Source organism: Epithele typhae (assembly GCF_022376455.1).
Source record: "Epithele typhae strain CBS 203.58 chromosome Unknown BXZ73scaffold_317, whole genome shotgun sequence".
Classification (NCBI taxonomy): Eukaryota; Fungi; Basidiomycota; class Agaricomycetes; order Polyporales; family Epitheliaceae; genus Epithele; species Epithele typhae.
The window spans coordinates 1-26,048 of record NW_025954508.1 but is presented as its reverse complement, the minus strand read 5'-3'; the positions used below and the strand labels follow the sequence as shown (position 1 = coordinate 26,048).

General features: G+C 58.3%; 2 protein-coding genes across 2 annotated transcripts; both read right to left on the bottom strand.

The window, feature by feature from the left end:
* Positions 1-13,910: 13,910 nt before the first annotated feature.
* BXZ73DRAFT_84446 (uncharacterized protein) lies at positions 13,911-16,311 on the bottom strand (the record flags this gene model as incomplete). The annotated part of the gene is made up of 10 exons (XM_048023979.1): positions 13,911-13,961; positions 14,020-14,097; positions 14,146-14,282; positions 14,346-14,780; positions 14,973-15,007; positions 15,147-15,199; positions 15,401-15,469; positions 15,887-15,943; positions 15,978-16,084; positions 16,200-16,311. 10 exons carry the CDS (start codon positions 16,309-16,311, stop codon positions 13,911-13,913), a joined length of 1,134 nt encoding a protein of 377 aa, XP_047870672.1.
* A 5,829-nt stretch (positions 16,312-22,140) lies between these two features.
* On the bottom strand, positions 22,141-22,915 carry BXZ73DRAFT_110071 (uncharacterized protein; the record flags this gene model as incomplete). Its single annotated transcript, XM_048017327.1, has 3 exons — positions 22,141-22,236; positions 22,367-22,699; positions 22,853-22,915. 3 exons carry the CDS (start codon positions 22,913-22,915, stop codon positions 22,141-22,143), a joined length of 492 nt encoding a protein of 163 aa, XP_047870671.1.
* Positions 22,916-26,048: the final 3,133 nt, after the last annotated feature.

Genomic DNA, 26,048 nt, shown 5'->3' with positions numbered 1-26,048 from the left:
CGCCTTTCTGCACTCTCAGCAGGTCCCACATCCGACGACAATTGGGTGCGCATATGTGTGGGCGCACATATCATCGACGTCGGTCTCTCCGTGCAAGAGCACGATCTTGTCGTGGTTGCTACCGAGTGCGTCCTCTTTCTCTCTCCATGCGCCACCTTCCAGTCCTTCTACCCGCCTCTCGTCTTGCGCTGGATCACTGACGCGATCCCCTCAGCCGAGAGTCCGAAGACGGTGAGACGATTTTCGAACTTCGTCTGCTCCAGCTTTCCACCGGCCTCAACCATCCTCTCGCCGCAAACCCGGTCGTGCAGCTCGCGACCGTGCCCGCTCACGCAGCCCGTCGCGGGCCAGTGCAGCGTCTGCATCGAGATCGTGGGCGATTACCTCTGTTTCATGTTCCACTACCCTGGCCCCTACGGTGCCACACATCCGCCCGCCATGTTCGAGGTGTACGACTGGAAGACGGGAGAGTGCCTCCAGGTGAGCTTCCGTCCTCGTTCCGTTCCCTTGTGTCTGGGTCGCGACGTCCTTCCGCCCTTCTTCCTCCCGTGTGCTGGGCCCTTCTGCCCCTGGCACAGGGCTAGAGCGCTCCGCTTCACGGCCGGAGGGTGCTTGCAGCATTGTCGGGACTCGTCTTCGCACATGCCCGACAGCGGCAATTGCCCGCGGATATTTTCGTAAACGCGGGAACATCGCACGCGATCAGTGAAACCGGAGCTTGGGTCGGCCATAGTGTGTTCGCGCTACCTCTGCTGGCCTCCCACACAGCAAACATGGCTCGAGCCCTTGCTCGGTGTATTGCGCTCAAGTGTTTCAGATGCTGGCTCTGCCTGGGATCGTTCTCTGTGTCTCGTTCTCATAAACGACACATTTGACATCCACTGACATGGCAACCTGTTGCAGATACGAGAAATGAAGTGTACCAGCTACTCGACATTCACCTTCCTCGCCCCAGATGTGATCGCCCTTCCGAACTGCGCCGACAACACCATCGAGCTCTGCCATATCGGCCAGCGCCCGGTTGACGACACGCCACTCAAACTCGAGCCCATATGTATCCTCCAGCTGCCAAGACTACAGAAGGGTCACAGCATCGCACAGGTGACATGTCGCTCGGAGCCCAAAACAGCACGCGCCCGGACCCACGCTCGCGCGTTTCGCTCACAAGAGCCGTTCCACCACTGTCCGGAGCAGGCCATCGTGATCTTCAACGTGATGACACACGATGATCAAGGCTGGCACGAGTGCCTCACGCTCATTGCACATACGAAGTCACTCCTCAGGACCCTCAACCCCTCCAGCCCCCGTCCCGCCTCGTCTTCATTGCCCACCGCAGCCAGTCCAAAGTCGCCCGCAAAGTCGCCCGCGGCCCCTGACATCCCACCGGCACCGCAGATCGCCTGGACAGACTGGGGCCCAGACGCGTGCCGCTGGCTCGAGACGTCCTTCAGCGCGAGCCGATGGATCACAACAACGTGTGGGCAGCGATATGTGACCGTCGAGGAGGACTCACCGGACGACGAGCAGCCGCCGACGGCGACGATCGTTGTCTTCGACTTCAACCCGCACACGATCCGCAAGCTCGCCGCGCACAACCGCAGACAGCGCCGCCGACAGCGCCGCCAGCTAGGGGTGGACGGCCACATCCACGGCCTCGGCGTCCCGCCAGCTGTGGTCGTGACGCCGCCTCCCGCGTACCCGTACGCGCTCGCTGGCCCGCTCGACGCGCTCCCGTTCCCGCTCCCAGGATTCCCTGTGTATGCCCCTCACGCTCCCCCGCCGCCTGGGCACGAGCTCGAAACCGCGAACCCGGAGAACTTTCCGCCAGAGGCTTATCCAGTCGAAGCGCCCCCCACCTTCGCGCGCGCGCTCGACCCCGCTCCCCCGCCGATCACGTTCACGGACAAGGAGACGCAGGTGATCGGGCAGATCCAGTGCGAGCCCACGGAGCTCATGTCCGCGTACACGCCCGACCACCGCATCTTCTGCGAGCGCGTGCGGACGGGGCTGCCGTACATGCAGCTGAGCTCGTACGAGACCTTTGGCTACGGCGCCGTCCTCCTCGACCGGAACATCATCATCGGGTCAAGGTGCGTTTTGTGCGAGAGTGTTGGTACCCGGGAATGCTGACACCTGACGGTCTGAACAGCTCAACGATGCGGACGACATCAAGGAGCTCGTCATTCACTCTATCAACTCGGGACGATGACATGGATACTCAGGACGTCCAATCTACATGCTGCTATCTAACTGGGACTCGAGTCCTGCATAGTGCAGGACGCCGTCGCTTTGTAGCGTTAGTCGTTAGTTCACATACCTATGTTCCCGTCTGTGCTTGTAGTCCCTGGCTCTCGCGGTCGTACTGCGTCAATACATAAAAGGACTATATGGGTCTAAGTACGTGAAGCGAGCCTGTGAGACGTGGTGTTGATACAGCAATGCGACTACTACTGTGAGCGTGATAACGTGAGTAAGTGGACGAGCACAGCAGATGCGCGACAGATGTACAGAGCGACGTGCGGCGGGTAATACGTGGGACAACTGTACTGTAGTCTAATAACTCGTGGAATAACAATACTACTATGGTAGGTGAAAGATGAGCAAAACAACAAGGATACATGATGTCAAAAAAGAGAGACAAGAAGGCTGAATGCCGCGGTGGTCGAGATTCGGAAAGCGTGAAAACAGAGGCAACCTCGTCCATCCAGGGCTGAAATCATCCTCGCATCCGCAACACTTTCGCCCTCGCCCTCGGCCTTGGCTTTGGTCCTTTCTTCTTGGGAGACGACGTGGAGACGATCTGGACGTCTGAGTCCGAGCCCGCGTCCGCGTCCGAGTCGTCCACGACGACCGCCGGCTCGACCGCCTTGCCCTTGCCTTTGCCCTTGCCCGTGCCCGTGCCCTTGTCCGAGTCACTCGCGACTAGCGACGCGGGCTTGCTGGCAGTCTTCTCCGTCTCCGTCTCCTTCTCCTTCTCCTTCTCCCTCGCCTTCTCCTTCTCCTTCTCGGTCGAGAGCGCCTTCGCCTTGGCCATCTCTTCGTCCTTCTTCGCCGCCTCTTTTGCCGTGCACCACGCGTCTGAGAGCTCGAGCGTCTTGCCCCGGAACACCTCGCGGAGGTCGCCGTCGGGCTCGTGTTCCGTCCACCACGTCATCTTGGTGCCCTTCTGCGTGAACACGGACGGGAGGCACTTTGTCAGTATTCGCGGCAGGGAAATGCTTCGGCAGACACGACGCACCCGGATGGCCTCGCTCGCCTTCTCGGGTCCTGCATGAATGCGTCGACGAACGCCATCACAAACAGGCCGCAGTCGCAGAAGTTCTTCTGGATGGGCACTGAGGACACGCGTCAGTTGGGTTCGCTCGCATTTGCGTCAAGGGACATACCGGCGCCTTCTTGTACTTGCCGACGCATGTTTCATCGAAGGGATGCTTGAGCTTGTCCACAGCTCGTGGCGCAAGTACGCCGAGAGGCGTTCGCCAGCCTTGGGTGGCCGTACCCAACGAGTCGAAGGTGAATATTGTGCATCTGCAGCACGCACAAGGTTAGCGTCGCGCACCCGAAGCTATCAAGGGTTGAGCACTCACATCGGGTACTTCGCGGGGTCGAACTCCGTGTATGCGCTTAGATCGTTCGGTTTCTCGTCACCGTTGGCCTCTTGACCCTCCTTGGACTCCTCCATGACCGCATCGACGACTTCTTCAGATGGTCTCGCCGTCGCGGTCTCACCGCTCCCCTTTTCACCACCCTTGTCAGCCTTCTGTGGAGTGGCATCGCCCTCTTCCTTCTCCTTCTCCGCCTCCTTCCTAATCTCTGTCTCCATCTCCGCGACTGGCGGCGGCACAAAGGCCTCCACGTCCACGTCCATGTGCTCCTCGCATGGATACACCAGCACCAGGTCGTCTACCTTCGTCACCTCCGTGGACGCTGATGGGCTTGGCTCCGAGATTGTACAAGACTGGCTTATGTTGCTGCTGAGGAGGTCCTCGACCGCGCACTCGCTCCGGTGCTCGCCGTCGACATGCATTCGGTCCCCGTCTTCTGGCGCCTCGGACGGCTGCTTCGACGACCCGCCGCGCTCCCACTCATCCTTGAAGTCATCGTGGTGGAGTTCCCGGGCGGGAACGTCTGCCGTCTTGTCGTCCTTTTCAGGAGGGGTATCGTCGTTGGCTTGCGAGTCGCGCTTCCGTTTCCGGGTGAAAGGTGCTTGGTGAGCCGGTGGGGGAGGATGCAGCATGTTGGCAGGGTTCTCGACGATAATGAGGTACCAGTGAAAGCTGCGGAAAGATAAAGAGATCAGGGTCGGAAGCACCAGCAACAGGTGGGCGTATGCGCACTGTTCGTTGACCGGAACGATGATGTACTTCTTCTTGAAGATGTCTACTTTCGAAGTCCATTTGCGCACGGTGGGATAAGTGACATTTATGCTACATCGATTTGCTAGAATGAGCACCAGATCGACCGCGAGCAACTGTGCAACGTACCTATCCGTGCTGAGCATTTTATAGAAGAACGAGTTGAATACATGCACCGAATCGGCGAGCTCTGGGTTCGTTTTCCGCAGGCCATCTTGCCAAAGCCTAGGAAAACCATCAGAGATGTACACAGACAGCATATGATGCTTACTTCAGTCCGAACTCGATCAGAGTGTCGTTGAGGTACTGTCCAGCATCCAGTCTTTTCAGATCTCCCCTAGTGATGTTAACTGCGCCTTTTCCGAGCGGGGGGTACACCAACGCACTGCGAAGTTAAGAATGAGCAATCTCACATCTGAGATGACTCTGCAAAGACGACCTACATCTCATCAAGATCAGGTGACGGCGACCTTGGCTGCAGCCGCGCCGACTTCCGCGCCGACGTATACGCTTTGCTCCTGCCCCCCACACACCTGTGAGCCAACCTGGCAAAGCGAAGCGGAGGCAGTCCTAGGACCATCACATACCGTGGGGGGGCTGGCACAGAAGGCCGTTCTGAGGCGCCACGTGCCGATGCGGTCTCGCTGTTCGACACGGTGGCAGACGCTGAGGCCGACGCAGGTGATACACGAGACGACGACGCGGCCGCTGTCGCCGCTACCGAGCGCGCCTTCTTCGTACGAGTGCCGGACGCTCGCATGGCCGCCGCATTCTCCACAGCTTCCCAGCATGCTTTTGAGCCCGCCGAGCTAGAATGACTGAGATCAGTGGCGGGTTGTGATGCGAGTGCGGGCCTGGCACTCACTCCAGCAGTGAGTTGTCTTTGATCTGCGACTTGAGTTTGGCGATAAGCTCGCCGTAACTGGAGCCGTTGAGGTTAGCGTGTGGGTGGAGAAATCTGAACGTGACGTGGCCTTGGGCGTGCTGGTCACCTGTATACGAGTCAGCATGAGCCACGCGGCGACTCGGAAGCAAAGGGTAAATACCGGGTTTGAAGTTGATCTGTTTCTTCAGTCTAATCCCCTTCGTAGATTGCAGCTTGATGAGCAGTACAGAGTCATTTGGCCACTGGTCTTTTTTGTCGGTAGTGTACTGTGAAACAGTGAGTAATCAGCCACCGGTCCCTGTAGGGCGTAGAAACGGGACATACCTCCATTGAATCGAAATCGCGGTCAAGAGAAAATTCGATTAGGGAAGTCTTGCTGTTCACCTCGAACAGCTTCAATATCAAGGTATTCCGAGGGCTTTTTGCATTCTGCAAGCTGAGCCAGGCGACGACAGTGAAGTCGTCTTTGCTAGTAAGGTCGACACCCAAAGAGTAGGCGAGCAACGGCAATGCATTCATTGGTGGTTTCCCCTTGGTGCCTGCGAACCCGGACGGCGTCGTCGCGACGGGGTCTAGCTGGCAACCCTCCTCCCCGCCTATCGAAGGGAGCGCGTCTGCCTGGTATCTCCGTCAATACTAATGCTCTTGCTATATGCCGGGAAGAGAACTCACCGCCAAGCCCCTACTTCGAGGCTTCTTCGGCTCTGGCGCTACCTTGGTGGTCCCATTCCTCTTCATCATCCCGCCCACGAGCGTCCGATTTGCCATCGCGCTCCCCGTCGCGCTTGGCCCCCCCGCGGACCCGGACTTCCTTTGCTCCAGCAAGTTGAGGTTAATGTACGGTATCACCTTATCTCTCTCCGGGTTCGCCCTCGTGTTTGTCGCACCCACCCGCACCGGCGATCCCTTCCTTTCTCTAACAGCCATCGTACCGACGCCCTCGTACTGTGATCTGTTCTTCTTGACCACCCCCGGCGGGATGTTGTGGCGGCCGCGGGGCGTCGCGTTCCTCGTCGCGCGGGCTCGCTGCAGCGCGTCTTCATCGTCCGAGAACACGTCGATATCGCTCGTCTTATCGTCCACGACGCGCAGTTCCTGCACTTCGTCATCCTCGATGTCGCCGCCCACCGCCTTCCTCGTTTGCGCATGTCGGGCACGCAACCGCTGCGTGGACCTGCCGTCCTGGGGCAGCCGCGACGGGCCTGCGTCGGGTGTTTCAAAGGGGTGCGGGCCCGCGGACTTCTGGGCAATGAGGTCGAGCGGGTCCGGCGAGGACGATTGGACTACCCCGTTCGCCGCCGCTTTCATCTTCGGTTTAAGCGTAGGTCCGGGGGAGCGGGAGCGGGAGCGGGAACGGGAGGGAGGGTATTGGAGTTGGCGGTCTTCGCGATCTTCGTCCGAGTCGGGGACGAAGGTGGGAGAGGAGGCCGAGTGGCCGCGCGCCTTGCCTTTGCCCTTGGCCGAAGTCGCATCGACTTTCATTCCCGGGTGGAGGCCATAGAGAAGGAGAGGAGACACGTGGTGAGCGAGCCCAGCCGCAACCACCCCGCCACCACCGACGGGCCCACGCAGGAGTAGGACAATGGGGCACTCACCTGCGCCCACCTGCGACGGGTGGAAGTACCTGGAGACCACCTCCCCAGTATCTTCCGGGTCGTGTGCAACCTTCTGCTTCTTTGTAGGTCGGTTGGGCTGCTGGTGGCGCATGCTGAACACGGTCTTGCTCGCGGAGGGGTTTTGTTGACGGCCAAAGGAGGCACCCGGGGTAAAGCCTGCGCCAGCCTTGGGTCCGCTGAGGTTATCGCGCAAGCCACCCCGCGTGAACGGGTTGAGGGCGGCGGAGGGCTTGCGCATATCGCGCTGCGGCCCGTTCTGAGAGCGGGTAACTCGTTGAGTTGGACGCATATCAACCGCAAGGAAAAGGGGGGACTGCTCAAGAGATACACAGGAGAAGGGAGACGCCACGAATGGGCACAGCGGGGCGTGGAGGAAGCAGGAGAAGAGACGCACGCCTGGTACCGAGATCCGGGTCGGTTTCTGCTTCCACTTGTTGTCGCTGTGGGCGGTGCATACGCGTAAGTACACACCAAAAGCGGACGCGACAGCCGCATACAGCACTTCACCAAACGGGCTCGGTGGGAGAGGGGAAGAGGCACGCACCCGTCTTGGGCAATAGACGCGTCGGTCGCCCCAGATCTTCCAGATGGGTGTCCCGTTCCGGAGCCAAGATGGCTCAAATTCCGGAGTTCACGACGGTCGTCGGCGGTAGGGATCGTGTTCATGCGGGGGTGTGGCGGCCTCAGGGAGGGGGAGAAACGGCGAGGCTGGCGCAAAAAGGGCGAGAGGAGGATACATGCAGGACTCAAGCCGCGTGAAGCCTGCTTGGGCAAGTTCGGCGCTAAGCTGCAGGAGCAGACACGTTCACGTGGCTCGAGTCCAAAATCATATGTTTATTTTCTACTTGACTGCTACAGATCACGCAACCAAGGACAGCGGGTCCTCAGACGCATACAGCCAGCCGCGTGTGCGGACAGTCCTACTCGGGCCTGCTTGTCATCCGGGATAAGAAGCGTGATTATGTCTTCTAGCGAGTTCGTAGAGCAGGACGAATGCACGCCCGAGAACGCAAGGTCGTAAGTATACGTAAAGATCCAAGATGCGTCTCCCATCGCGGTCTGCGGTCTGGGGGACGAGGTTCGTCGAAGCCATGACTCAATCGTGGAGAGACGTGGTGGGGGATGGGAGGAGCGACGGAAGGGGGCGGGGCATTATTGTCCTCCAGGAACGGGGCTAGCAGGCGCGGTGTACTCTACAGAGTCCTCAGGCTACATACATGATGGCATCGTAACAGATCGTGCACGCCTTGTGATATGCAAATGTGGGGGATAACGCAGACGGAGATGAGATGCAGGGAATGGGTAGCAGTGTGGAAAGGGACAGATGAGAAAAGCGTACAACATGGTAGAATCGCTAGCAACCGTCGTACTGGGAGTTGCGCGGGAATGTATAACCCGCTTGGTCCCATGTTGTGAAGTTGGGATTTGTGTACGCGTTAATGTGACTAGGCAATAGTTAGCATATATGAACCCAGTGAACGACCAGTCGCACTAACCCGTTGATGTACTCCTCTGTCGGGCGCGATGATGGATTACACGAGGTCGAGTCTTCGCTGATGACATCTTCTCGCTGGTACACCCGAATGTAGTCGATGAGCATCTGGGTCGGAAACTGGAGGTTTGTAAAGTCCTGCTTCTGGAAGCCCGGCGACATGCCCAAGTTGAAGATGATGTACTGTTCGAGTTCGATCAGCTCTCTGTCCGCACCATCAAAGTGAAAGATGCGCACCATAGGCTCCTCGGGGACGATACGCGCACTGATCTCAGCAGTAGAGTCCGCCCCGACCGTGTCCGCCGTGATCTTCCATGTCTGCTTCCCGTCGACCGACCAGGCAATGTATCCCTCTTCGCGCTTGTTGGGGTTCGACCACCACTCGTACCCATACGTTCCGTACCCGTTCCCGGCGTAGTTCTCGTTGTTGATGTCTGAGACCGCGGATATGGCCTGCTGGTACACGCCACCCTTGTAAGTGTTGAAGCGCGTGACGGAGGAGTCGTAGATCGGGGTGACGTCGGAAGTGTTGACAAACTCATACTGATAGTTGTACGGGGCGACTTGGAAACTCTGCGACGCCTCTCCTTGGAACCGTACGGTGTCGATCTGGGTCTCGAAGATGTCGATCTCGGGCACGCCTCGGCCAGTGCCCACCGACGGTCCCGGATGGTCGGAGCCTGGACACGTGCATGCCGACAGCTTCTGACCGGGCATAAAACTGAGTGGCGCGCCGCCCGTGCCTCCCGTGGCAGCGACGGCAGGTTGTCCGTTAGCCGTCGTCTGGTTCGGGAACGTGCCGAGGTCGCACGAGTCGTAGCTGTATGGCCAGGTGCCCTCAGTCGTGGCCCCATAACCTGCGCGGCCCTTCAGAAGACAAGGGTGAACACGAGGCGATCGGGGCGGCGTGCGCGCCGAATGAAAGAACGCATGACTCACAAGGTTGCCCATCGTCCACGCTGCGGGCCAAAGACCGGCCGCTCTCGGAGAGCCGGGCATACTGACGCTGACCTCGATATAGCCGGTGGTGAAGCAGAACTTGTTCCATCCTTGAAGCATCCCGCTGCGGAAGTTGAGGTTGTGATTGAGGACCTCCTCCATCGTAATAACGAGCTTGCCATTCTTCGTTGTAATCTGCCGCGGGTCATACCATTCAAGGTCTACCGTGGGCCAGTAGTAGAGATCGACCGCCTCCCAGAAGGGGTCGTCTCCAGGATAGAAGGAGCGCCCGTCGGTATTGAACTCGTCGGAGAAGACGAGGTTGTAGCTCTTGCCGTCCGTCCCTTTCCTTGTCTTGGCAGAGTCGGGAGTATCGGTGTCGATCAAAGAGCGGAAGTTGTTGAGGGCGGGAACCTGACCGGTGCCGTTGATACCACCAAGGTTGAACCCCGCCGTCTTGGGGGGCTCGTGGATAAAGTGGTCGATGATGGGGTAGCCAGCAAAGAGAGTGATGATGCCTGCGCAGATGATGAAGAGAGCGGACGCATTTATCCACCCTCGGGACGAGAACGGGGCACAGCTGCGGTCGAGGGCGGCGTCGCGCACAGGATCGGGGTTGTGGAGGGGGTCGTCGAGGTCGGCATCCCGGGTGTCCCATATGTATGGGTACTGCTGCACCGTCGCAGTCGTCGCAGCCAGCGGCGCCGCGCTCGCTGTGGTCACTTTTTCGTTAGTCGTGCCGAGCGACGACTCCGAAGGGGCGTTGCTGAACCGCGAGTTGCCGTACATCTGCCTGCCGTTCGTCAAGTGGGGGTCATACTGCGATGGGTCAGCGCGGGCGGGAGTCGACGTGCAGGGTCGGACGCACCGAGTACGGGCCATAACCTCCACCGATCTGCGCGGTCGCAACTCCGTGGGCGGTGTCGTTCCGGGGGGCCATGTTCGGAGGGCGGGACGAGGCCTGGCTGGAGGGCGCGGGGGGGACGTGGATGGGCTGCTGGTGGGCTCGCCCGCCACTAGGGCTCTGGGGGACGGCGGCATACATCTGGTTGGGAGGAGGGACACGGCGCGGAGGAGGAGGCATGGCTCGCGAGGAATGGGGCCGTGGGGAGTGTTTTGGCAGGGGGCGCCACACGGGCGAGTGTCCGGAGAATCGAAATGGACAATGTGACGCAACGGTGGGGCGCAGCAGGCGAGAGCTCGGGCGCGGAGGCGTGAGTACTTGCGGACGACCGGAGGAAGTGGGAGGGGGGGACGAGGGCAAAGCCGTCGGCCCTCCCAGGCGAGCTCGTTATGGCCGCACACGCGACGCGAAGGTTCAACCACGCACCGCGGCGCCTCGTCCCCGTTCGGGCGCTCTGCGAGCGTTTGCGCGTGGCCTGTATCCACAAGGCTGTGGGCTCGCCGATCCTCCTGCCGACTACAATGCGCGAACGCGGGCTCGAGGATGCTTCAAGACACGGCGGGAAAAGCGGAATCGACGGCGTCCAGGAGCAGAGGGTGGTAGCCGGCGCCATCGCCTGTGCCGCACAGGCCGGCTCCAAAATTCCCACTCGGTGGAGAGAATGAACCGCAGCGCGCTCTATCGGTGCACAGCGCCTCAGTTTCGCTCGCAGACTCGTCCATGCCACCGTTGTCCGTGGCAAATGCACTGCACACAGCGCAGGCGAGTCGTAACAAGGTTTCTTGTCAACTTATAAGGAGTCTCCATCTTCCGGACTTTACCCTTCAGCCGACCAAAGTACATGAGTATGCGCACAATAACACATCGCCGCCATTATCACTTTCACATACCCACCCGATCGCAGTTGCTCGGCCGTCGGCGTTACATAAAAGCGATGCGTGGCGGAGCCCCTCCCATATATATGCTCCCCGCCCGGATATACGCAGCAGCAGTTTCATGGCTCATGGCCGTGGTCGACCAGGGATGCCACAACGAATGGCGTCAAAATCCCCGCGATCGTCAACACCAACTTTCTGCGAGCTCCGAGCCCTTCGGCGCCCGCCTGGCCGTTTGCTAGCGCGGGCTGAAGTACCGCCGCAACATACAAGAATGAACCGCCCTAGGGAATGACGCGGTATCAGTGCGGAGAAGCGCAGCAAGGGAAATGGTGAACGCACCGAAAATAGCAGCGCAAGCCCCGGCCAGTGCCCGCGGCCCTGTGTGCCGAAGAACGAGAGCGCGGTGTATGCAAGGATTGTGCCGACCGGAGTCGACGCGCTGAAAAGCCCCAGATGCTTGCGGCACTGGGCGACTGGAAGTGCGGTCGAGAGCAGGCTCGTCGTGAGCGCGAGTGCGGTCGGGGCTATCATGCGAAGTTAGCGTCATCGCGCCGAGCATGAATAGAGGGCGAACGAGGCTGAAATAGCGACGGGGGAGGATACAACCGAACCATAAACGCACCTTTATGCACGACGAGCGCAAGAAAGACGACGGTCGCAGACGACCGCGCGCGGGCCCCATCCGAGAACGCGGCCGCGCCCAGCGCGAGTCCATCCGCAAGGGCATGCACAACGAGCCCGAGCGTAAGCGGAACCGCCGCGACTGCGCGTCCCTGCATTTCTTTCTCCTGTGCGCTCGCGCGAAGGACCGATGTCGACGGCTCCGGGTCGATGCCGTGTTCACGCTCCAGCTCTCCGAGCTCAACGTCGAACTCTACGGTGGATGTCGCGGTTTGAGGGTCCGATTGACGGAGCGGGGCGTGTGAGTGCCCGTGTGCGCCAGATGTTTGGCTCTCCACGAGGACCATAAAAGTGAACCCCAGGAGGAGCGCAAGGGCGGTGGGGTGCGTAGGGAAGTCCGGAGACATGGTTGCGTCGGCGAGTGCCGCAGCACCTCTGGAGTGGCAAAAACGAGTCCACGCGCGTGCAAGGGGCGGGTATATGCGCGACGTACTCTGGAATAACGACACCTAGTGCGGCGCCGAGTAATAGCCCGGATCCATATGTGCTTAATGATGCAAGGGAGGATTCTGTGCACGACGTCGGCGAAAAGAGAGCAGCAATCCGGATAGATGACTCACTGGAGAACGCGAACGCGAGCGGCAGCATCCCCACTCCAAACGACGCCGCTCCCAACAGGATTGCCATAATGGCAAGCGCGAGAAATCCCGCCATTCCGGTAAGCCTAGCGCGCCGAACGATGTTTCAGAGTGAAAGACCTCAGGCTCGATGTTGGATGCAGATGCTGAGTGAGCTCTCTGTGCAGAAGAGAACAAGAAATACCGAGAGAGCGGTGGTGGTAGATGAGAGCAGGATGGTGAAGCATCACGACGTTGGACAAGAATGCCGCTCGCCGTGCGAGTTGGCGCTGCAGACGACGCTCGCCTAACGAGGGCTAGACACGTGATCTGTGACGTACTTTTACCACCGCCACCTTTACCTCCCACTTCTCGGAGATATTTGCCATTCACCATACCTCGTTGTGATTTTTTGTTTGTGTTGTGGTGCAAAGGGCGGAGTAGTTTGTAAACGAGACAGCAAAGGTTCGCGAAAGGGAAGCACGGTGAACAGGAGTGCACCGTCTGAGCCATCCAAATCAAATAACAATATAATCACAATATGTGGTAGGAAGATCTTGTCTCGTCTCCAGCAGCTCTGTACCGCACCCCTCCACCGCCCGTGCAGAGACGAGACGAGAAAGACCTGCAACCATGAGTATCGTGACGGCTGTGGGCGCTGATATGGGGACCTGACAAGGTAACCACTGCGGACGAGAGTTCGAGTGAGAAGGATTTGATATGGACGAAATGCAGACTTACCAAGGGGCTCCGGGCGCGAAGTGCTCTTGAGGATGTTGTCAACTTGCGTAAGGTATATTGAGCAGCAAGCGTTGGACCTGACTGAAGCATATTGAACATCGAGAGCACGAGACGTGAGAACGCCGCGCCAACCGGAGTCAACGCGCTGGAGAGCGAGGGATGCTTCCCTCGTTGCGCAACTTGGGGCACGGTCAAGAGCAGGCTCGTCTTCGTCAACGCAAGCATAATCAGGACTATAATATCGCGTCAACATTGGGGCAGAGCACAGTAAGAACGCCCGAGTGCAGGACACAGGAGGACGTCAACTAATTTGAACTGCGGACGTATCTATTCACCACAAGCGTAAGTAACACAATCACCGCCGACGAGCCCGCGCGTTCCCTATTCCGGGCCCAGCGCAGGCGCGAGTGTGAGTGAGACCGTCACCGCGCTCTCTTGCGTCTAAAGGACATTGCATTTGTGCGGGGTACCGACGACTCGGACTCGATCCCTTGATCGTACCCCAGCTCCAGTGCGCACCTGAGGTTGACAAGGAGTACGAATGTGAATCTCAAGAGCAGCGCGCGGGCGGCAAGGTGTGGGGAAATCGTGAGGCGTAGTCGCGTCAGCGAGCGCGGTCACGCCACTGCACAGGCAAAATTTAAGCTCATGGGGGTGCAAACGATGGGTACAAGCGCGACGTACTCAGCTATCACGGCGCCGGATAACGCTCCGGGCAGAGGACGGGGTCGGTAGGTAATCGATGAGCAAACGCAGGTATGCCAATATGCAATACAAACGAATCGAAGAACGCGTTCAAGACAAATAAAGATATGTAATAACAATAAATGGCAGGGACATGCGGACCCTGATGAAATGAAATCACGAACGTCGTCGCGACTCTGGACGCTTGTACGGGGACCAAGGTTCGCGCTGCAGACGGTGGCCATTATGAGTATAGCAAATGCACATAGTAAAGGGAAGCACTGACTGAACGTTTGCGGGACCGAAGTCCTTTAGAGGAGGTCGTCAACGTGCGGAAGATATACTTGGCAGGAAGCGTCGGGCCCTACTACTATCAGTGCGTGCCATTACAATAAACGGAAGTGAGACTCACGAGTAGCGAAGCCGGATAGCCATGATCCTCATCTTCCTTCAAACGTTCAACGGCGCTTTGCACAATCATCTCGTCGGACTGGCCCGACAAGTGGATCAACTGGTACTCCCCTGCCTTCACATGGATCATCCTTCTGGCTGGAAGGCGTTCATCAGCGATCAGAACGCAGGTGATATGATGAGTACACGACCGGTACGCACGTCCGTGGTGTGCAGGATACCGGGTGACTATGAAATTGACGTCCGAAAAGTGCTCGAGTCTTCGTAGAGAAGGCGGGTACCAGTAGTCAAGATAAGCCTTCGCGTCGGCGTCGAGGGGAATGTCGGGACGCTTCATTCCTTGATCAACAAACGCAAGGTGGCAGGGGAGTATAAAGCGCCCCTTCAGCGCGGGGTCACACTGGTTGCGGCACTGATCGCAATCGAAGGGAATGAATTGAGGGCTGTCGAGATCCAGGTAGCTTTTGAGGTATTCGTTGGCAGCTTGGAGAGGTCCTACCCGGTAAATGGTCTCCTCCGGGATGCCATAGGCCTTCATGCAGAGGTGGGCGATTGCTGTGAGGGAGAAGACGTATCCGGCCAAGAAGACGACTTCTGGTGTGGGGGGCCGCAAGTGAATCTTGCAGACCGCAGGTCCTGTGACAGTCATAGTAGCCATCGTGGTGAGATTGAGGAGGGGACGTGGGGATGAGTGGCAAGACGTCAAGGTAGGTGGAGATTGAGGCGGCTGCAGACGCCGATGTTCGAATCATACGTGTAGGCGCTGGCACGTGTGTGCGGGTTGCCGGGCCGCCGAACGGCGCTCCGTTTCTTCGTACCACGGCGGACCTCCATCAGCAAAATGGGCGCGGAAACGGTAGCGTCTGATAGTGGACGAGGGCATTCGTAGCGTACGATAATTAGTGATAGCGAAGAAAATAGACAGTAGCTGAGCATCCAAGTACTACAGTAACTCATGGTGTATTATCGTCTGCTTCTTCCACTATCAAATGATGATCGTACCTCGCAGACAGTGCTATCACTTCTGGGTGCGCGTGCGACCATATATCGGTCATCTGCGGCGCATGAAATGATAGCACCTCACGATAAAGTGTCAGATTTAGCGGAGGAGATGACAGATAACTGCGGAACACTATCGCCTTCCGTCGCACACAGGGGCGCACGTATAATTCCAATCGCACAATAATCCATTCGGGGTAAATACGAAACAGCCGGTATTCTACGCAACGGAAACATGAGCAGAACAAAGAACTTACATGGTCGGCGATGTGGCCGAGCTTGAAGCCTCTCGTCCAGCACATCTCCCCGAATTGACGGAGTGTTCCCTATTGTGAGTACTATCGGAGTGGTCAGTAATGTAGAAAACTTGTATCTGGGGATTGCTTACCTGATAGAGAAATCAATGTGGAGAGCGCGGAAAGGTCGGTTGAGCGCGGCAAGATAGACAGATCGGGCATGGAGGGGCACCATGGGCGCGAAAGGGTGAATTGGTTGGGCGTGGAGAGGTGGATGGTCGCGTCGGGGAAGGGGGAGGGAGGGAGGAGAAGTCAGCGGGAACGGCCACAGGGAGCGCGGAGGAAGAGAGACGCACCCGGGAGGACTGGAATGCATTCACGAGCCGGATCGTCCCCTCGACAGAGCAGCCCACGGGGAGGTCGTTGATCGTAATTTACTTTTCCAGCTCCACCGAACGCACAATCAGTCGTGATTCCCGGACGTATGCCGCTCCATCAAGGACGTACCTGAGGGTACCCTATAGGGTCGATAATGAGGAGCCCACAGAGGGCGATCCCCTCGTCCTCGATGAGGACACCGTAGTCGTGGGAGACAGACATGTGGGCCGACTCGAGACCGCTGCTTGCGCGGGGCAATCGCCCAGGTGAAGTGCGAGTACTGTGACTCGTCGGTCGAGGCCGCTGTGGACTTGGTGGAATGAGCGGCTGTAGAACTGATCTCGGTAGAGAAGGAAGAGGAACACAAACCAGTGAGCTGCTGCCTCTGCAGAACGGGTGGCTGCTCGGGGCGGACGCGTCGCGCGCGTTCAGCAACGCCTACCGGAAGCGGTCGCGCGCAGATCTAGCAGCAGGAGCTCAGGATGCGCGGGCTCGACCATGCGGTACACCGTGATATCCTGCTCGCCTGCTGCGCTCGGACGTTCTGAAGACATACCTGTACACCGTGCTCCCACGGAGCCGGTGGCTGCCGCACCACCTCCACATCGCCTTGAATCCCCAGTGGCAAGCAAATGGTCAGTGTTGGGTCGCTGGCTCGCATGGGAGCGCGCGGCGCCGCATCGAAACTGTCGGCGAGGCTGAGGAATCAGGCTTCACATGTGACCGACCCGTGTCCATAAGCAACGTAAGTACTCAAGCGTACTTTTGTACCCGCAGTCTTGAGGGCGCGGGTTTTCGCCGGTGTGAGTGCGGTGTTAAAGCCATGTCGATGTCGACAGAAGTGTGTATGTGAGCGAGCCTATGCTGATGGGTGAGGAAGAACTGACCGTGTCTTGATACATCGCGCGCGAGTGTGAGTGGCACATTGCGCTTGGGGGATGATGGTGGTCGCAGATAAAGCCCAGTAGGCGCGCAACCCAGCACACGCGCCCGTGTCTGGATATTGTTAGAGAGGCCAAAGCGGGACGCCACTGCGGCGCCGCCGCATCGGGTCACAACAATTAGCAAAGAAATCACTGCAAGCAACTTTTAGACTTCAGAATATCGCTACTAACACGGACCTCTGTACGTCTCGGGCCCCAGCGATCACGACGGGCAACGGCCCAGCTTCGGAGCCCGAAAACGCGTAGAAAAAGCCTGTCAAAGGTGTATTTTCTGCCGCCTTTTGTGCGCGTGTGAAAAAGGCACTAAAATGGGCAATTTTTCCGGGTGCTTTACGGGGTGCCGAAAAGGATCGATAAAGAGACCTTTGGTGCCCATTTCAATAACACCCGTTACTTATCACTCGTACTAACTTGTTTGTTACTCACATAGTATACACGTTCTATTGCCTTTACCACGAATTATAATGTCTTTGTTCTGAGCATAGTATTCTGTCGGGCCGAAACATTCGCCCAAAACGTCACCTTTCAGGATACTCTGCGACATACACAAACTTGACATAAAAGTTCGCCTTTCCCACCCTTTTTCTCCCCTGGAAAAACACCTGCCGAAAATGACACCTTTGATAGGCTTTGTCTACGCGTTTTTGGGCTCCGAAGCTGGGCCGTTGCCCGTCGTGGATGTATATATCTTGACTTAACTCTCGACCCCTCGCCCAGTGCCCTGTGCGAGAGTTTGCCGCGCAGCTCGTGACAATGAGAGCATCAAACAGAGCGCTCCGCTGACTCTCGTGGTGGTGGTCCGCAGAGTAGGCCTTGCTCCAGTTCACAAGCTCGCGCTCGCATGTAAACAGAGCAACGAAAGGGATAAAAGGCGTCAAGAAAGATTAAGGGAACAGAGGATGGGGCTCGCCATCGATGCCGGACAGAGGACTCCGCGCGCGGCGCGTAAGCGGAACAGGCGCCTGCGCTGACGTCCGTCCGCATATCGTCGCGCGCATCGCGTTCTCTGCCGCGCGCAGTGTTCGCGTCCTCACGAGCCGACCGTATAGCTAAATACGAACCTCTTATGCACCCCGCGCGCCCCGTGATTCACCCTTGAAGGAGCGCATGATCGTTTACTATCATCGACTACAGCTTTCTGTTCAAGCTACTTGTGCCTGTAGTATATCCATCATATCCTGTCTGCGGCCACAATATTTGATCGAACCTCATAGTAAAGACGAATGAATGCCAGCTGCTACCGTTCTGCTACCATCACTTGTCGCGCAGACAATAGACGACCTGTCCCGATATGGCAGTGTCGCGTGCTATCGGGCGCTACCGTTAAAAACACCTTTTGCTGATGTCGCTGTGGCCCTCTTGTTCTGAACAACTTTTCCAGGCCAAATGCCGGGCTCATTGTTCTCCTCGCAACATATATGCACGAAGATGCGGACTTCTGCGTCCAGGTGCTTCCTCCCTGCAGCCGCCACGGTCCGCATTCCTCCCGTGCAGCCAACCACTCTGTCCCAAGTTCCGGCTGACCACCCTCTCGTTTGTGCTTGCTTTCATTTCAATCCCGCTCGCTATCCTTTGACAATTATTATACTCTGTCATATATCCGCCTCTCGCTGATTAACATCCTCTTGATACTGTCGATCAATCCCCCACTCTCGCCGGGCACAGGCTCTCTCACGAGTCACCACTGCCTTCTATTCCTCGCCATGGGAAAGCGCAAGGCAAACAACCATTCCGATCCTTCTTCAAAGCGAAATCGGGTGGTAAACATCTCCCAGTCGTTCGCACACATCATCTGCTCCATTGGACCGCCGTTCCGCTAATTCCGGTTTCAATCACCAGCCCTCAGGAACCGTCGTCTCATGCATCCACATCAAACACCGTTGTGGAAGACACAGAAGCTCAACCACTCGCCGATGAGCCCCAGGTCCATACTATTGAGCCCGCCGTACGAGCCGAAGAGCAGAGTGCGAAGCTATTGCTTGCTATACGCGAGCAAGCCGAGCTCCTGAGCGGTTTCCTCACAACGTGCAGGTCCAATCTGGTGCGTTGAAATTCTCATTCTATCCGTTAACTTTTTCACGGAAGACACTGAGAACATTTCGTGCAGGGTTCCTCACGGTAAGCCGTTCAGCCTAACAGAGCAATTGCTGATTCGCGAATCTGGTGGTAGCAACACACGATCTAGCAAACGCCATCCAGCAGTGGGTCAAGTGGAAGCAATGATGATCCACTCTAAGGAGTTGTTGAAGATCCTGGTGCGTTGCACCAGTCAAAGGTTTCTATGCGCGTATCTGAAGTCCAAGTTGCACATTCGTTGACCACAGGATCAGATCGACGATCAGCGCACGTCTCGCGCCAACGACGAGGATACTCGTCTCCCTGTATCCGCGACAGTGAACCAGTTGCTCCGAATATGCTCTTGCGGCAAGGAAATTTCGGTCTCATCCACCGATGCACGTTCCGAGTCGTCTCGGGCGCTTTTTAGTTTGTCTGCTGATAACAGTGCTCCTTCTACGTCATCTGGAAACTTGCAGGAAACGGTTGTGAGCATACAGGAGAAGGGGCTCCATAAATTGCTTTCTCAGGTGTGTTTGATTTATGGTTCGTGATCCGACTCTTAAGTGACAAATCTTGGCCAGACTGTTGAACAGTTTCTTGCTTCTATCCCGGTATGGATTATCAGGGGCTGCACCGAGATCACGATCGATGATGACAAATTTGAGTGCGACGTGGATGAGCTCGCTAATGGCCTTCTCGTCTGCATATATACAGCCTATCTCTGCTTCGGTGTAGCTCCCAAGGCCAGACTTCCCGAGGCAGCCAATCGTGTCGCATCAACAGACGTGAATGGCGCGGGAGAACCCCTGGTGCTAGCTGTTCCTAGATGGCGAGACACAGCGCAGGAAGCAGCGATGTTGGCCTCAGACGGCGGTGAGCCGTCCTTCTTTCGCACGTCGCCCTCCCAATCTCGGGTATACTCTACTCCCTTGAGAGCAGCCTTTGCCGCGGCTCCGGACTTCTCTGTATCAAGCACCCCGCTTTTTTCGCTTCGGTCGTATGAAGCATCTCATGGTGAGTGCTACATTGCATTCGTACTTGTTCGCTGAATCACTGTCACTGTCAAAGGTGTTGCCAAAAATCGTACTGAGGCGCTTAACCCCGTCTCGAGCACGCCTCCCACCCACCCTCGTGTCCACCAAGCAAACTACAGTGAGTGTTGCCTCTTGATGGAGGAGAATGCCGTGACGTATATCAAAGGTGTCATAACAGGTCATAATGAAGCACCCACTCCCATTGCCAGTACCTTCAGGGATGGTAATGAGCGTGTTCATCTCGATCGCGACTCTAAGTTCCCTCAGACTGCGGTTTATTTTGAAGCACCGTGCTTGTCGGGTGGCCCCTCTCCCGCGCGCGACACCAGTGGCGTACGGGACGAGTCCACCTTCAACAGGCCGCAGAACTCTCTCAGTGCCGACCTTTCGAAGAGCGGTATGCATCAGGAAAACCCCAAAATCCTAATTAGTACTATCAAGTATAATATTAGTGCTATCGCTTCACTAATGGGACTACTGAGTTTTGACCCTTCTAACAGGTACTAAAGGGATACTAGTGCTTGAGCTTCTCATATAATATATCTATCTGCAACTATTACTTCACCTATCACTGGACACTGCTGTCTAGTCGGAATGCACACACCTAGCACAGGGTCTAACCAGTGACTAACTACTGCATCTCCGGAGACCCACAGAACTACCAACACAATCAATAGATCACAAAAACGTGAAGGAGAAGCAAATATGTGTTCATTACACTACAAGGTACACAGTAGACTACGAACAAAGACACTAAACACATCCACTCGGGCGAGACGGGTGACACAGGCAAGAGCGAGGTTGGTGAGGTAAGCGTCATGGATGATGCAGACGCGGGCGAGGCGGGTCGTGGACGCGGGCGCAGACGCGGGCAAGGGAGGCGACACAGACAAGGAGGGCGGCACGGACACACACAACACGACGTGGGTGGGGGCGAGGGCGACGTGGACGCAGACAACGTGGGCGGACGAGGCGGGTCGCGCAGTCACACAGGAGCGAGACGTGGGTGACATGTCGACGCAGGGGTGAGACGCAGGCGACGAGGATGAAGTGGGTGAAATAGATGACGCGAGACGGGAGTGCGACGCGGGCGAGATGGGCGAGGCGGATGGGACGGGCAAGGAGAGCGGGACGAGCAAGGAGAGCGGGACGAGCAACGAGCGAGAGGCGGGATTGACAAACGCAGGTAAGCGCGATGTGAGTAGGGCAGGCGAGGGCGAAGGGGCAACACGGCGGGGTGTGGGCGAGGCGGGCGAGGGCAAGACGAGCGAGGTGGGCAAGATGGGCCAGATGCACAAGCCGGGCGAGGCGGGCGAGGTGGGTGACACAGGGGATGCAATCGCGCGGTCAACGCAGGGGACGCGGTCGAGGTGCGAGACGTAGGCTCAGAGGGGCAAGATGCGGGCGTCGCGGAGGTGGCGACGGACGTGGGTGGCATGAGCGAGATCGCGGGTGCAAGACAGTGCAAGACAGGCGAGATCTGGGGTAACGCGAGCGAGGTGGGCGACACAGACGAGATGGACGAGGCGGGTGAGACGGGCCAGGCAGGCGAGACGGACGAAGTGGGCGACATGGCGATGCGGGCAGTTCGAGCAGAGGGGTCAGTGCACGTCGTGCTCCCTGCAGTTGGGCTCGGTACGCGGCATCGGAGAAGACGGGGCAAGGGTTGGCGTCGGGGCGGCGAGGACGGGAGTCAGGTGGAGGGGATCGAGGGCAACGTCAAGGGGACGACGAGGACGCTGCTGGCAGTGCCAAGGGCGGGAGTGCACGCGACACGCGTTGATTCCCACGCCTCCAGAGGCAGCGCCTGCTACTAGCGTGTCTGTGCTGGCACCCTCTCTGTCCTCCCCGTTCTCCCCGTCCTCCCTGTTCTCCCCGTCCTCCCCGTTCTCCCCGTCCTCCCCGTCCTCCGCGTCTTTTCGTCCTGATGCAACATCTTCGAGGAGCACGCGAGCACGCCCCTTGCCCGCCGCGACGAGCTGTCTTGGTGAGTCCCTCGTTCTGCCCTCTTGCGCTCCCCATCTTGCCCACCACCTTGCCAGGCCCTGGCCGCACCATGAACCCTGTCCCCACCACGAGCACGTCCCAACGAAGCTCGTTCCACCGGTGCGGCCATGCTGTGCAGCCGTTGTCGCTGTCTCGTATATCGCCCGCTTGCCCACTACGACTCGGGCTCCTGCGTTGTCGATACACCCACCTGTAATCCCAGCCAGGCGACGGCGCGGCTCGGTGCGAGGATTGCCCTGCGGGGCAGTTCTCGTTGGAGGGTGCGTCCGCCTGCTGCTCTTGGTACGTTCTTTTCGATGGACCGTGCTCTGTGCGTGTGTACTCACAGCTGCTCCGGCTTTTACTCCGACCACGTAAGCGCGGGCAGCTGCTCGCAGTGCTCGACACCTGGCGCGTACTCCGTCGTCGGCGCGACCTCCTCGTCCGCGTGCTCCTCCTACTCCGGCGGCCAGCTCTACTGTCCCCAGCTCCTGGCCCACCCGCTGTGCGTCCCTCCGCCATTCTAACTTTCTTTCCGCTTCTTCTACGTGCTGACTTCTCGTCCACTCGCCCCAGTTCGGCTTCACTGTCCCATCTGCGAGCCACCCCGTTAGCCGCTTGTCCACCCCGACGCCCAGTGCCTGATTCGGCGGCATCTGGAAGCTTGCGAACGGCCGCGCGACGGGCTTCCCGTCGCCCTCCCTCTGCACTGGCGCGAGGACCTCGGGGCCCGCGCGCGGCATCACCGAGACGAAGCCGCCGCGGTCGCCGAGCACGGCGTATGCGAGCCGCTGCGTGTCCTCCATCCTGATCGCGACGTACGCGAAGGACACCGGCGCGCTCGAAGCGGCGGCGGAGACCGCGGCGAGGAGCTCGGGGATGGGGAGTGCGTGGTCGACGATGTGCGTCGCGCCGAGGGACTGGAGGAACGCGGCGTGCGACGCTTGCCTATTTCGTTCTTACCTCGCTCACGTCGTCTGCCTCGCCCACGTCACCCAAGTCCCCGATGTCATTCGTCTACCTTGCCCGCCCCACCCACTTGGCTCACGCCCCCGTCCTCTTCGTCCACCCACCTCGCCCACGTCCACGTCTTGTCGGCTGCCCAGTCGCTCACGTCGTTCCCATGTTGGCTGCATGTCTACCTCGCATGCGCCATTCACGCGTCACCCACGTTGTTCCCATCCTGCCCGTCTACCCCTCGCCCGCCTCGTCTGCCTTCCCCGTGTGCGCACTGATCTCTGTAAATAGCTGGTTGTCTTGTACAATACTTTGTGTAGTCTAGTCGTCATTGCCAATATATTTCGTTCTCATTACCTCTCTATCTGTGTGACTGTCCCTGATATTGGTCCGCTAATCTGAACTATTTATGAGCTGCCCTACTATGTCTAGATGTATGAACTAATGCTTGCCTACACCTATGACTATCCCTGTCTATTTGACTAGATTAGTTTTTGGGACTTCTAAATAGACCTAATCAACTATTCCTGACTATTGGTCTAATTAGTGCTAAATAGTCCTAATTAGGAGTTGGGGGTTTCCCTGACGTGGGCTCAACCCTCGGCTACACTCACGACAAGCACGGGCTCCGGATGGGCCTCAAGGCGGACGGTCGGCGCCGCGTCGGCATCCCTGACTTCCTCGTCACTACTCGAGCCGACGACGGGATGCCGTTGCAGATCATTCTTTCTGTCGAGGACAAGGTCACGAAGGACCCGACTAAGCAGATGAACCGGTACTCGAAGCTGGTCGGATGCCACCACAAGGCACACGTCATCGGGCTCCGCATCACCCCTTCAGAAGAAGGCGGCCGGGGCTTGCAGGTCAAGTGGGCTCGACGCATCTGGGGTCGCACTCTGGAGGAGCCGGATTCTGAGGCGGCCGTCGTCCTGTATGCTGACGGGGACCGCGCGGAGACGGGACACTCGGGCTGGTACCCCGCGTTGTGCACGTTCTCTTTGAGCAACTTCCTCGCGAGCCGCAACGAGTTCCTTCGACCCACGACCCACTACACTGTCGACGAGGTTGCTTCCATCATCGCCATCAACAACGGGTGTGTAATGCTCGAGCTTTCTATACATAGCCGATATGGTGAGCTGACGAAAGGGAATCTACTAGGCTAGCCAGAAGGGAGAACTAGTTGGGGCACGAAGAATCGATCAACATCCACGCTCCTTATGGCAAGTCGGCGCGTTCGCTGGCCCGAACGCGGACGCAATCCTACTGTATCGTTAGCGCATCCCGGCAGAAGCAGTCGGATTAGGTTATTACTCATAACATTCGATTAATCTAGTTATCCTCTTCGTGTTCGTTAGTGCTCCCGTCGGATGAACAATGGCCTGATGACACTGCGCAAACCGACCAGCGCGAGCCTCATTGTACAGCTTCGATCGTGGTCCCAGATCCTATCTTGTACACGGCACGGCGCTCTAACCCGATTCCCGCCTTCTCGCACGCCGCCATCGCCACCGCCCATCCGTCGGGCTCGAGCGGGCCCGTGTTCACCACAATAAGCTTCTTCCTCCACGCCCAATCCTCCTCCTCAACCTGCATCCGCATTAGCCCCCCGTTCACCGCGGAAGCCAAGCTCCACAACACCAGGCTCCCGCTCGCGCGCCCGCACTGGGGCGGGGGCGTCGATCTCGAGGCGCGCGACCGCCGGGGGGAGGACGACGTGCTTGAGCGAGCACGGCGTCTCGAAGTGGACGCGCTCGAGCTCGGGGAAGAGCGTCGGGAGCAGGTGCGAGAGGCACCGCGGGACGTGCCCGGCGCCGCCGGCCCCACCGCGCTGCCCGCCGACGCACGGGCACGTGCACCGCGGGTAGTTCGCCAGGCGCAGGGAGCGGACCCCGGGGTACTGCGGCGTGACGGCGCCTTGAAAGGCGGCGGGGGAGAGGATGGCGGGCGCGGGTACGAGGGTGGTCGGGAGCCAGAACCGTGCGCGGTGGGGGTGCAGCCAAACGAGGTGGACGTCTCGGCAAGCGCCTTGGGCCCGGGAGAGGCAGTCGAACGCCAGCTGGATCTCGCACAAGCCGGGTTTGGAGACGTGCGAGCGGTTGAGGAGCACGGAGAGGGAGCGGCAGGTGGCCATGAAGTCGAAGATGCGCTCACGAAGGAGGACGGCTGGGGGTAGCTCTGTCTGTTGGAGGAACGGGATGGTGATGAAGAGCTCTGTGAGCAGAGGAGCACCTTCCCGATTCAGGGCAGCCGAAGCGAGCTTGTGATGCATCGTGAAGTCTTCCTCGTACTCGATGATGATGGTGCGACGTGCGAGGTCCTCCACGATAGCCTTGAACTGGCGCGACGCCTGGCAGAGACGGCCGAAGGAGGACCAGCGGAGCCTTGCTTCGAGGGCGTGCTGTTTGGGGGAGCTGTAGCGGGATGGGTCGTAAGAGATGGTGGGAATGAACGTGCGCCAGACGAGGTCGAAGATCATGTCAACGAGCTCGTTGGGCAGCTGGGGCTGCATGTCGGGACCAGCGGAGTTTGGCACTGGATCATCATGCCGCTCAGTGGCTTTTATACATATGAAGTCGCGAATGCGAGTGAGATGCAAATTTTCCGCATCCAGATGTTCTGCGCATTGTCTTCACCACCACACCGGAATTTCTGTCGTGGATTAGCCAGAGTCAAGTTGGCCAATTTAGGAGGTCGTTGTATTTGTACAAAGACAGCAAGCAACTCGCCTCCTGGAGACTTTGATGCATCTAGGGCTAAATTAGAACGTACTCCCGATTGTGCGTGATGCGCTTGCGTCGCAGAAACGACCTCCTCCGTGTCGGTACCTGAGTACTTGAGTGCATGTGGTAAGTGAGTGCCGATGTTATGATGAAAAGATATGGAGTAATACAACCGCCGGGAATCAACAGGCTTCCACTTGTAGCATAAGGAAATTTCCGACTCGCACCTGACGGACCGGTTGCTCGACTCATTCGCAACAGTAATCATTAAGTCTCGCGCACCGGCAGGTCGTGTACACCGTTGCGGCTTACAATGTCGCTGCCATCGGCGCCTATTGTCGGCGCTTTATGATGGCTTATGTAACGCCGGCTCAACAGATGGCGAATACGGAGCGCACTCCGCAACTTGGTGCACCCGATAAACATAGAATATGCTGAGGGTCTCCGACAGTGAGGTTTCATTCAACATGATAATTGAACCGAGGTCTACTCATTCACGGGCTCATGCGATCTTCGCCAGGATCTCCGTGAACCTTTCTGGTTCTTCCCAGTGCAGCTAATAAAAGGAAAGAACCAGCGCGGTCAGCCTGAG